The 13384-nt window shown below is 41.1% G+C and overlaps 1 protein-coding gene across 1 annotated transcript in view; it reads right to left on the bottom strand.

Moving 5' to 3' along the window:
• Positions 1-13384, bottom strand: part of LOC109462855 (intraflagellar transport protein 140 homolog) — a 28152-nt gene that overhangs the window by 5336 nt on the left and 9432 nt on the right. Inside the window, exons 14-29 of the mRNA XM_019759493.1 lie at positions 12055-12203; positions 11101-11263; positions 10552-10683; positions 9412-9614; positions 8724-8901; positions 8077-8267; positions 7467-7562; positions 6981-7113; positions 6062-6205; positions 4991-5064; positions 4550-4604; positions 3976-4158; positions 3277-3483; positions 2251-2463; positions 1151-1317; positions 485-626 (exon numbers count right to left, since the gene is read on the bottom strand). Of these exons, the coding sequence (XP_019615052.1) occupies positions 485-626; positions 1151-1317; positions 2251-2463; positions 3277-3483; positions 3976-4158; positions 4550-4604; positions 4991-5064; positions 6062-6205; positions 6981-7113; positions 7467-7562; positions 8077-8267; positions 8724-8901; positions 9412-9614; positions 10552-10683; positions 11101-11263; positions 12055-12203 (2430 nt within the window). The remainder of the gene's footprint in view (positions 1-484; positions 627-1150; positions 1318-2250; positions 2464-3276; positions 3484-3975; positions 4159-4549; positions 4605-4990; positions 5065-6061; positions 6206-6980; positions 7114-7466; positions 7563-8076; positions 8268-8723; positions 8902-9411; positions 9615-10551; positions 10684-11100; positions 11264-12054; positions 12204-13384) is intronic.

Below are 13384 nucleotides of genomic sequence, written 5' to 3'. Positions count from 1 at the left end.
AAAGCTTTAAACAACTCCTACAATCAAATGTGCAAAGATTAAGTGTAACAAGCCGTTCCACTTAATCAATCATATTATCTGTATCTTTGTTTTATTCCTATTTCCCTGAAGGCTGTTGTCAGACTAAGTTGCAGCTACCTACAGTCTACATTGAACAACTTGTCAAATGCTTGGCTATCCACTCCAGGTATTGTTTAATGCTATCCAATATGAGGATGCCCTTTCTGTAAGAAGGCCAGCCAGGGCACTGAAGTAAAGTACAGGTAGTCTTCTTGGACAGGTCATTTCAAGATTGCACCTATGGAAGAAAAAACTTGGGACCAGGAAAAGCTGCTTGCTATGTCCAGTTGGCCAGCTTTCAAACCACCGGGGAAGGTTTGACTGTACAATGTACATATAGATACATTCTTCTTGTTTATGTCGTGTTCTGGTGACTCAGTTATCAATAGTTGATAGAAGCAAATTCGAAGTAATGTGGTCGTACCTTTGGGTAGTTCTCCTGCCGTGCGTAGTGTTCGATCATGAGTCCGTAGACGTCCCCGATCCTGACGGCAGAGTCCAGGTCTGACTCCTCGAGTAACACCTGACACTGCTTCATGGTTTCCTCTGGGTCATCCTCATACACCCTGGAAATAATACAACAGTTATAGCAACTCAGCAGCCCCACCTAGCTGATGATGATCAAATTGCAGTTAAGTTCCCGATCCTGACAGCAGAGTCCAGTAGGACCTGGCACTGCTTCATGGTCTCCTCTGGGTCATCCTCATACACCCTAGACAATAACAACATTGAACAGTTTAGGCAACTCAGCAGCTCCACCTATCTTATGATGATCAAACTGCAGTTCTTGAGGTAAATCTGGCAATGATACACAACTGTGCTACATGTATCTGAACTGATAATATATTTGGATTTCGTTATAGCACAAAAGCAGCTGATGTAAGTTGTTGCTTTGCTAGCAATTTTAAAATAAAGCATTCATTTTGGAACAGTCATCCTTAGCCCTACACAGTCTTTCAGCAACAGGAAAACATGTAGAAAATGCCAAACCGATAAACAGATAAATCCATAAAATGCCAATCCATTCTGTATCCAAAAATTCTAAATCGAATCCTTATCCATGTAGAAAATGACACAGTTTTCCACTCACTTCCTGGCCTGAAGGAATTTCTTGATGAGAGCGACCCTGTGTTTGATGTTGGCCACCTTCTCCTCCTGCTCGGAGGCATTCTTCATCCTGGCCTTGGTCATGCACTTGTACGCCTCGCTCAGAGCGCCCAGCGCCTTCTCGTAGTTCTGGTACTCGTCTATTTCAACCTGCCAACACGAGTAGGACACACAGTTAGGCAAAAGACTAATCTCCAAGTACAAATGTAGAAGAAACACAACATAGACTGGGACAGGGTTAAAGTACTGGATCAAAATTCCGATTAGTTTGCAAGGGGTGACCGGGAGGCAATCCAGATCCACTGACAACGCAGTACCTAAGACAAGGACAGGGGGCGTCACTACCTAAAACCTGTATATGACTGTCTCTTGTCATGTGATTATCCCATCAAGTCACGTGACAAGAGAACTCCAAGACGAGATCTGAATCGGGTTGATGAAGAGACAGAGTATGTCTCGAAAGCTCCCCAGCATAGCTGAACTTAAGTTGTGTGTATATGTATAAATTTTTTGTCAAAAACAAATGTAGATCTTTTAGTGGCCACAAAAGACAGTATCGAATTGGCCAGGCAGTATCCATTAGCCAGACAGTACTCATTGTTTTCAGTGGCTAATGGACACTCCTCATCAGCACCTAGAGTCTATATAGAGGTTAACTACAAAGGTAACAGCTGCAAGGTAGATGCAAAATGTTTACCTTCACATGGTCTAACCAAACAAACTGCATGTTGTACTGCTCTGTTTATTCTTAGATAAAACATGTTCATACATATGGTGACAGGCTCCTTCAACTCTGTCCTGCCACTTGCTACATAATGTAAACCCAAGACCACTGGGTGTCTAAGGTCCAGGGCAATGATCTCATTTGTTTGGAGAAGAAGAAGAAGAACAAGAAGAAACAGAGCAAAAACAATATGGTTGTTTACTTTCCATGAAGGTTGCAACAAAAGTGGTGTCCATGAGACAAAAATCAGCTGCTGCAACAATCACACATCAGAATCTCCCACCACAGTTCTTGAGCAGAGCTGCAATGTACACGCCTGTGAAGTGTGAACTAAGAAACAGCAGTGTGAGACTGTTTACCTGAGCACATGCGTCATAGAACCCTGCCAGTGAGTCCAGCGCCCGGCCCTTGGTGTAGAACCCGATGATGCTCTTCATGATCTCCGGGTCTTTCCGCCAGTCCAGCGACTGGAGGTAGTTAGCAGCCATCACGTAGATTTCCTTCTGTCTGGAGACGCCAGCGAAGAAAATGATCTTCTCTGTGTCGCCTGACTTTAGGAGAGCCCGCATGGCCTGGAAACAGGGAAAATATGTGTAAGTACCTTGGGTGAGATGGACTGGGGGTTCAGAAAACATGGCATTGCAGAGATACACAGGAACAGACACATACACCTATGCAGAGAGACATCACATACATATGTTATACACACACACACACACAACATGCACTCATGCACATGCACATACACACACATCAAAAACAAATACACATGCACTCACGCAGAGACACAACACATACATACACACACACACACACATGCACTCATGCAAACACACACACAAACACACAGTCACACACACACACATGAACTCATGCAAGGACACAACGCATGTACAAGCAACCAGAGACACACACTTATGTGATCAAACAAACAAACAAACAAACAAACAGACAGACAGACAGACAGACAAACAAACAAACAAACATCAGACCTTGATCTTGTTGCCCGCCTGTGTGTACTTCTTGGTGGCGAGGTGATACGACCCCTGCTTCATGCAGCAGTCTGCCAGCCTCTCCAGTAGTACACACACACACACACACACACACACACACACACACACACACACAGGCATACATGTACTAACACACACACACACACAGGCATACATGTACTAACACACACGCACACACACACAGGCATACATGTACTAACACACACACACACAGGCATACATGTACTAACACACACACACACACACACACACACACACACATGCTCACACAAACACACAAGCATGTACTGATACAGACACAGCTCACATACATACACATACAGGTTACAACTTATGTGATCAAACAAACAAACAAACAAACAAACAACATACCTTGATCTTGTTGCCCGCCTGTGTGTACTTCTTGGTGGCGAGGTGATACGACCCTTGTTTCATGCAGCAGTCTGCCAGCCTCTCCAGCAGCTGTGTCCGGTACTCCGCATCAAACTCCGTAGAGTCCTTCGGGATGGTCATCTTCTCGGCTAGAGGCTCTGTGATGGTCACGTTATGCTGCATGCACAGCTCCAGGGCATCAACGTACTGGGAATACAACAAGGCATGATGATCATCAATAAACTGAACATTATTTAGCTATATAGTCAATCAACTACAAGAGCTGGTGCTCTTATAAAAGCTTTGAATGCCATTTATTTATAATGGAGTCCTTACAATTTGTTAGCATTACAAAAAGATATCAACAGACTTTGGTAAAAATGTAACCTCCTAGGCAAGGCAAAAATGCAAAATTTTTGCAATGGTTTTACTTTCAAGTCTTTCACGGTAACCTCTCCACCACAAAGTAACCACACTGTGATTAGGGCTCCCTTGTTTGACGGCAGTACCAGCTAGAGACATGTAATTCTAAACATTCCGACAACCTCCTTTCCCTACTACCATAAAATAAAATCACAGCAAAAGCAGATTAAGTATATGTGACTACAGTATCGGAAACTTTCAATCTAGTAAGTGATCATCACCTACAAGCTGTTTTTTTCTTTTTAAATAAACCATTTGAAAAGCTTCTCGGCACACCTTTCTGGCAACCACCAACAGTTCCACAGCCTTGTCAAACTGCCCGTGCTCCATGAAGAAGTCGGCACACTTGTTCAGCAGGACAGGGTCTGTCTTCTCATCCAGGTCTTCTGCAATCAGCTGCAGCGCAGCAAACTGCTGGGTCCTGAAGGCCAGCTCCAGGGCCTTGGAGAAGTGACCTCCCTGGGAACCAAGGTAAGAATGTGTTATTGAATGTTACCTCCCCGTACAGACCCTACACGTACAGAGCCTATAACATAATCACATTCAACAAGTATTAAAATCTATTGTACTTCTTAAGACAACAAGAAATCAAATGTGATTTCACATCTACTGAACATTTTTTTGTGTGTTATTCACTGCAAATGTCTCTGTTAAAACCTATAGAATTTTTTGGTGAGTTTCTTGTTTCATTCATTGAAAATTTCTCTATTTGCAATTATTTATGTCTAAACATACACAACATTACATCTGACACAGATGGTCTTAAAATAATTGCCCAGTCTTCCAAGGGTATAACTGTAGTTACTAAATATGTTGCCATGTGTCACTGTCAAGAAACAGGAACCCTCACCTTGTGGTATAACATAACAGCCTTGTCCTCCATTCCTGATCTTTTCTCATAGTACCTGTCAACAACAAATACATCTGTGGTCAGTTTTTTTAGCTATACAAAAATATAGCCAGTAAATCATGACAGTCATGATACCTGTAACTTGAACTTGAAAAAAAATTTAGAGACTAGAGAAGTAACATTTGAAAAGGAAATGCATAAAGTTTAGCTTCGGACATGGTGTGCCCTGTTATTTTTACTCATTATTGACAAACACATTCACAAACATGTACTACTACTATATGGTGACAGGAGCAGAGCAGACCATGAAATGGCAACATTATGTAACCCAACACCAGTCACCATGGTGACAGACGTCAACAAATCATGTCATTGGCCAGGTCAGAAGTGTTTGGAACAGAAGACGAGGAAGAAACTGAGTAAAAACATTACTGTACCCACCTGGCGGCTTCTAACATGTCCTGAGGTGTACTCAGTAATGCAAGGTTCATCAGCTGGTCTTCATATCCATGCTCCTGGAAAGGACAACTATCTTAAGTTAGGACAAAAAGCAGTTACTCAAGCAACTGAATATGATTTTGGAAACGGTCAGACGTTTCAGCTAGTATCCACTAGCTTTCGTCAGTGACTGAGAGACCAGAGGAAAAATGCAGGTTTATAAGCACAAACTATTGAGTAATCTTAAGTTAGCTTCAACCATAAACAGTAAGGAAATGATTGCCCCAAACAATAAGTAATAAGGAAATGGATACCTAATGGCTACTTCAGTGCGATAAATGTTAATCAGACTGATTCATAGAAAAAAGTAATCATATAACAACAGCAAGAAATTCACATTATTTTGTTGCAACTTGTAAAAAACAACATTCTCCCCCTGAAACAGTGTATGGTACATTGGTGAAGGTTAGACATCCAGGTAATAAGATTCGCCAAAACATAGTTACTCAAGCAACTGGATATGATTTTGGAAACGGTCAGACGTTTCAGCTAGTATCCACTAGCTTTCATCAGTGACTGAGAGACCAGAGGAGAAATGCAGGTTTATAAGCACAACCTGTTGAGTAATCTTAAGTTAGCTTCAACCATAAACAATAAGGAAATGATTGCCCAAAACAATGAATAAGTAATAAGGAAATGGATGCCAAATGGCTAAATCAGTGTGATAAAAGTTAAACAGGCTGATTCACCGAAAAAACAATCACGCAACAACAGCAAAAAATTCAGATTATTTTGTTTCAACATTCTCCCCCAAACAGTATGTGGTACATCAGTGAAGGTTAGACATCCAGGTAATAAGATACGCCAAAACACAGTTACTTGAGCAACTGGATATGATTTTGAAAAGTCAGACGTTTCAGATACCATCCACTACCTTTCATCAGTGACACTGGAGAGTTGTCAGAAAAGCAGGTTTATATTAAAAATTAAGTACGAACTATTGATTGATATGCAAGTAAGTAAAGACAAATTTTTTGTTAGCTTCCAAACAAACAATTGGAACTGCAGTACCACCTTGCAGAGCTTGATGGCGCTGCCGTACGCCCCCGCCCGTGTGAAGAAGTGGATGGCATCCTTGATGCGGTCCTGGGTTTCACTCTGCCGGCCCAGGTGGTAACACGCTGCCCTGTCACCCGTCTCATTCGCTATCTCAGCTGCCTGGAGTCAGAAAATTCATTGGAAAATCTTCAAAATGTCAAATTCTACTCTGTATGGGGACTGACACACCCCACTCACATTCAAGAACCCAGCACACCTTCCAAACAAGAATAGGGACATGCCCAGGTGTTCAATTGTCAAAATACTACCACTGCAGGACTCAAAATTCATTTTTGGGAGTAGGTGCACACACCGGTGCACCAAACATAGAAAATTGGGTGCACACCAAAAATTTTGGGTGCACCATATATAAGATAAACTAGGTAGAATGTCAGTAAAAACTGATATCTAATTTCTAAAGAAAGGTACTAATAACAATGATCTTAATTTTCTGACACTTAGATGTTAAGAATATGCTGTATACATTTAACATCTTTACATAGCATTACATAGACCTACAAAAATATTTGAGTGGAAACCTGTCTCGTATTAGCTACACGGTGATTAACATCATCACCCCTATATACATGTATTATGCAAGCAGTAGCAAAGATACATCGCACAAGTATAGCTACTAGAAAAAGCATCATGCTTCACTTCTGTTGAGGATGACTGATGATGACATCTATACTGAAAGCTGATAAAATGCTCACCATATAACATTGCTTTGCAGTAGAGCAACTATTCTTTTGGATTGTGAAAGAACTTTAAAATTTGCTGGTTAATTCAATGGACATTCTTCAAAAAATTCTACACCACTTCTTTGAAGGATGACTGTAGAACAATGGTTGTTTAGGATTGTTAAAGAACTTTGAGGACGGTCCCCAGTGTTTACCTTGTCCATGTTGCCGCAGTAACAGTAGACTCTGACCAATGAGAGGTAGTCTCCAGCTGCCTCGTAGAACTGTAGCCCCGCCTCCATCTCCCCTGTACTCTCCATGTACTGAGCCCACCACTTACGCAATGCTCTGTGGAAAAAATCAAACACACAAGAAACCTTGTAAGGCCAAAGAAACATAAAACGCTACTGCAAGTCATTTTTATATTCTGAGAAAAATGGAGGTGTTCACAGAACTTTCTGTCCAATGTGGCGGCAGGTGCAATAAAAACAAAGTCAGTGATTTATTTTTTAATAGTTTGCGGTACAGATAGAAGTGACCGTAAAACCATGAATGTAAAAGTACCAGGAAAAAATCAAGAATTACAGTATTTGCCTGATTTCTCAGTCACAAAAGGAGTACTGAATGAAAATGTACAAGTTTGTTAAGCTTGAAAGGATCTATAACTTTACTGTAAGTAAACTTTAAATCATCTGACTCACTTGTCTTTAGTTTTCATGATGTAGGCCTCCAGCGACTGGGGGTCATCAAACAGCATTCGTGGCACCTCGAATCTGTGGGTGTCTGACTTTTCATAACTGTGAGAGGAGAGAGAAAGTGAATTAGTTTTACACTCAACATGCTGGGGTCATAAAGACAGTCTATGGGAATTCCTACTGAACTGTATCTGTCCTTGGTGCTGAAAAACTATTGTTTGACATACAGTACACAACTTAAGTGAACTGTATCTGTCCCTGGTGCTGAAAAAACTATTGTTTCACATAGACAGCTTCACTGAACTGTATCTGTCGCCATATCTATATTTCATACCATGTTTACACTGTACATATTCGTGGCGACCTTATATACCACATCCAACCACCCAGGACATACTAGAGTATGGTATACCTGAGTTGGATCATGACCTGTGACCTGACCTAACCTATGACCTGACCTATATGACCTGAGCTATGACCTACTTAGGTACTGCCCCCAGCACATCACCCTGTGACTCGAGGTGCTTGGCGAAGTGGTAGTAGGTGGTTCTAAGGTGAATCCTGACCTATGACCTGACCTAACTTATGACCTGACCTGACCTAACCTATGACCTACTTGGGTACTGCCCCCAGCACGTCGCCCTGTGACTCGAGGTGCTTGGCGAAGTGGTAGTAGGTGGTCCTGAGGTGGATCCTGTCGTGTGCCTCGGCAGTCTCCAGGGCCTTGCTCCACTGGTTGGTGGACTGATACAGCTCGTTCAGGAGGTCGTACCTCTGGCAGTGCTTCAGTAGTCTCTCTGCATCCTCCTGTAGAAATATTGAATGTATGAGCAGTTGGGATCATAAGATTCAGGGTTCTAATCCCTGCCTAAATGTTGGAGTTACAAGCCTTAAAATGCAAGACACTGTAGTGGGAGAGGTTGAAATATTTTAGGTGCACACTTCCATATCTGTAACTGTATAGTTAGTATAATTGCACTTCAGTGTAACACACCAGCTTTGCAGGCATGGCCTGAACAACCTGATACACCATATCATAACCTGGCACATATAAATGTTAACTTCGTTCAAAGCTATCTGGTGATGATGCACCAACTCTAGTTGGTGGAAGCAAGTTCCACTCTACGATAGTTTTAGGTAAAAATGAGTTTTTGAACACCTCCATCCTAGGTTGATAACTCTGGTACTTAATTATGCACGCAGTATTTCAACCCCTCATTAAGCATGGCTTACAGATTGAACATAAAGCTAAAATCGGCTTACATTGAGTCCCAGCTGTATAGCTAGCACGGCCACCTTGGCATCCAGCTCTGGTTCCTTGTCTGCCTCCCTGAGTGCCCTCGCCCCGCGCGCATGTCCCATGTTTCCCAGACAGACCCGAGCTACGTCCAGTCGGCGGGATTTCACGCACATCTTCGCCATGTTCTCCCACACTGACTCACTGGAAACAGAACGTGTGCATTAGGATTTTGTTAGCTTGTTTACCAGCTCCTGAGTCATATACCCTCTCCACAAAGAGGATGTAGGTTTTAGGAGCTATAATAGGTTTGGTAACCAGGCTAGGCCTTTGTATACCCAAAGCCTGTACCTGTAAAATATCTAGGTAAAGGTCTAGACCTAACATCTGGTGTACCTGTAATGAGTAAAATAAAATACAGTGGGTACCATTTTTTTCACTAAAGGTAAATTACATCCTAATTTTGACAACTTAGCACTTAAGTACAAGCCTGAACCCAATGTTACCTTTGTACCTAAAAATATGATAGTTACACAGCTCTAATGTGAATGATGACCAATTATAATGACTTCACAACAAGGCAAGAAAATGTTTCATAAGTTCAAATTCAGGCAAGAAAAAGTTTTAGAAGTCTAAATTTTTGTCTAGGGCTTTCAAAGACTATTGTAAACTGAACTTCAAACATGCTGGCATTTCAAACACGGTGTTGTTTACCTTTTGATAAGTTTAATAGCCTTGAAGGCTTCGTCCATGTTGCCTATCGTCAGGAAGTAGCTGAAGTTCATCATGGCGTCTCGTGAGTTCTTATCGCTCTCCTCCAGTCCGATAAAGTCCCGCATCGTTCGCTGGGCCACGTTCTCAGGAACCAACGACATGGTGCTGGCCTGGGCGTCCTGGGCTTTTGCAGACTCTCCTGCCTATAAACATAAAATTTCAATTTCAATTTATTTATTTAACCAGTAATTACAGCTCAGGCCATTATGGCCTGCCTTTCAGGTAATCCTGGATACACATAAAAATACACACAACAAATACACAGTACATAAACTATTACTAATTACAACATCCTAAACATCAACAGTGTCAAGTCCTGCACCTAATGCTGATGTATAAAAGTTCTGAGAAGTCCTGCTCCTAATGATCTGTTTAAAAGTCCTGAGACTAAGGAGCTGTTGTTGCTGTAGTGGAGTGTTCCACAGGTAAGGACCATAGTACTGTAGACTGCTCCGGTATGCCATGACTCTTACGTATACATATACATATACGTATATACTATTAGGTACTTAATCTGTTATAATTGTACATGCAGATAAAATCTAAAATATGATGGCTTTACCAATTTCTAGACATTCAATCTTTGCATTCATGCAGTTTTTGCTCTGTAGATATAAATACTTAAAGATCAAAAATTTTTTGGAATTAAGATTAAGAAATGTATCTACTCTTTAGAACACTTAGTGGTAAGTACAGTGGTAAGTACAAACTGTTATGTCTCATTCAAGAAAAAAATTACTGTAACAGCAACAAGACAAGTGTCATCCCTCAGAAAAGTGTACCTTTAAGTTGAGCTTAGTAGTCTGTGCATGTGTTCCATGGGTGCAAAGTAATAGAAGTAAACACAATACAGTGAAACATTGAAGACTTGACTTGACACAATCATTGTATACTCAAGTCAAAGTTTGTGCAAAAGCCTTTTAGTACCAACACCATGAGGAGGCAACACTATGACTAGCTATTTTGTTTTGTATTGCAGTACACATTTGAGACCTGGAGATGTTGAATGAATCAAATTTTTGCTTTGAATGAAACAAGCTAAACTACATGAAAGGTAGACTGTAGTTTTGTAACCGTTACCTTCTTAGTGAAGTAGAAGTAAGGAACTTGCAGGCCGATGAGCGTATCGTGTGCCGTGTCTGTAGCATACGCGTCCTGTAGGAGTATGCCGTGTTCCGGGGTACTGAACAACGATACCACCATCACATCCGGCTGGAACACAGAAAATCAGGACTTCTCAGATCAAGATTTAAATTTCATATCCAAAAAGAGCTTGCTATAGAAAAGAGAAAACCCATGATCTGCCTACTAGTACTAGTTGATAGGGCTCCATTCAGAATTTAGGTACTATAGCATGGATAACACTAAAAACTACTCAGAAACCATTGCCATTATTTCATTTACACTACTAAAATGTAGGTGGTACCAGTACCTGTATTCTGTAGTTAATACCCTTGCAGTAAATACACCCAGTACATGGGCTAGAACCAGGTACATATAGACATCAGACATACTACCACAGCTCCAATTTTACCTGCACGAACCTGCATGTGTACTTAGTCTAGTAGGTGGTATTTTAAGCCCTACTGGATGTTATTAATATAATAAATGTAAGAACATATCACACACCTGAACTTCAGCAACACTGAGTGAAGACATCTTGGAACCTTTCTTGTCCTCAGAAGGAGGCGGAAGGATGGCCTCGCAGGTGAGTAGTTTGGGCTCCAGCGGGTCCCAGTACTGAACCCTGGGGAACCTGCCTGCCACATCCTTAGCTGCCTCTGTTCTACCCCTGGTAACAACACAATATATTATACACTCAGATATGTAAACCTTTAGCACACAGAAGTACAGAGTATGCCCTTGGGCTCCATTGGGTCCCAGTACTGAACCCTGGGGAACCTGCCTGCCACATAGCATCCTTAGCTGCCTCTGTTCTACCCCTGGTAGTGGTAACAACACAATATATTATACATTCAGATATGTTAACATTTAGCACACAGAAGTACAGAGTATGCCATTGGGTCCCAGTACTGAACCCTGGGGAACCTGCCTGCCACATCTTTAGCTGCCTCTGTTCTTCCCCTTGTTATGATAAAACAAACACATGCTCAGGATATGTAAACAAATTTAGTAGTCGTTTGGCTACTGATTCTCTATTGGTTACAGGGTTAGGCAGCAGGGAGAAGAAAAGTATGAAGGCTACACTGATGACCGGATAAATCACTAGTCATAAACATCATAAGTATATCTCTATCTCTCTCTCGGCTTGGCTTCGTTGTCCGAAGATATCAGGGGCCTTTCTCCCTCCTGCTGCATGCCCTCTGGTGGCTAAGAGGGGTCCAAATATTAGACCTTGTGGCACACATAAAAAAACGTGCTGCATCACTGCTATATAGCTTAATCATCTTAATTATAACACAGCCAGGGCAAAGAAACATCAACTAGTTACTTTTTTATTACTTGCAAAATTTCTGTGAAATGCAATTACTCATTCAACCACAAAGCAGTACAAAGAAACATAAAGAAAAGTCTTGGATTTGTGTGTAATACTATATTTTCTGAAATCTGAGTAACCGTTACCTCTGTTCTTCTGACACCTCCTCCCCGGTGGCCTCCTGTGCTGATGTGAGCTCATCCAACTCCCCCATTCCTGAGGAGAAGTCAAAGTACTGAACACTGTCCAGTTCTACATCGTACAGCCACAGGCGAGAGTCCATCTGCCCCTGAGACTGAACACAACAGAAAATCACAAGAAAATTAGTCATTAGCATGAAAGTTCATCTGAGTTGGTAAATTACATTATGAAAAACTTCCCTCCTTATCATTCATTCCTCATCATTTCCAGATCTTTAGTGACTAATTTTCTTTATGAAAAACTTAAACTGTTCTCCAACTCAAAATTTGACCTACCAGAAATTTTCGACTGAATCGCTCAGTCTTCTTCAGCTACTGTCACAAGTGGGAAAAATCACGTGTCCACAGCATTTGGGTCAGATAGCTGAGGAAGACTGAGTGATTCAGTCGAAAATTTCTGGTGAGTCAAATTTTGAGTTGGAGAACAGTTTAAGTTTTTCATAAAGAAAATTCGTCACTAAAGATCTGGGAATGATAAGGAATGAAATTCAATGATAAGGAGGGAATTTCACAATGTATAGATAGTAACAGATCGATCAAGAGATGGGCTAAGGAATTCGAAGATTGAAAATTCTACAGAATAAGTATAGCAAACTACAATTGATATTATGATGATTACAACCAGACTGTGAATTGTGATTTTGCAAGTATGACAGTTGACAGACAAAACACGAAAAGGGGATACATCCCCCCCCCCGAAAAAAAGTACCACCATCATTTCCAGGCGAACCCTTCAGTGGATTCCCAAAATGTTCCACCAAAAATCTTTAATAAAAAATTTCTCATCAGGAACTTACCATCTTATTCACAAACATCAGTTTTTGCGGCTTTTTTTTCAACAAGGATGAAATTAAGATATTAGTACAGATGTACTTGTAATAGGCTATACGAGTTAAAATTCACAAAGCTACATTGAAGCTACACAGGGCTCGAAATACTGCACCCAAATTTGGAGCTGTGCACCCAATTTTTTCTGGTATTTTTGTAGGTATTTTTGTACATATCAAATAGTATACAGGATAGTCTCAGTATCTAAGTCTTGTTGTAGTAACTTGTTTAAGATTTTGAAGTTACATTGTAGCTCCCATTTCAGCTTTTCAGATTCAAGCGCAGAAGAGGAGCAGTAAGATCTGTAATTAGGTTTTGTTTTATATGGTGCACCCAAAAAATTTTTTGGGCACCAAATTTTTTAGGTTGGGTGCACCAGTGCACCTATTCCCAAAAATGAATTTCGAGCCCTGCTACACAAACAACATGACTACGAGACATTTGTCTG

This window comes from Branchiostoma belcheri, unplaced genomic scaffold, assembly GCF_001625305.1.
Source record: "Branchiostoma belcheri isolate BF01 breed outbred unplaced genomic scaffold, Haploidv18h27 scaffold12, whole genome shotgun sequence".
NCBI lineage: Eukaryota > Metazoa > Chordata > Leptocardii > Amphioxiformes > Branchiostomatidae > Branchiostoma > Branchiostoma belcheri.
Note: the sequence above shows the minus strand (reverse complement) of the source record. Positions and strands in the feature narration are given on the sequence as shown.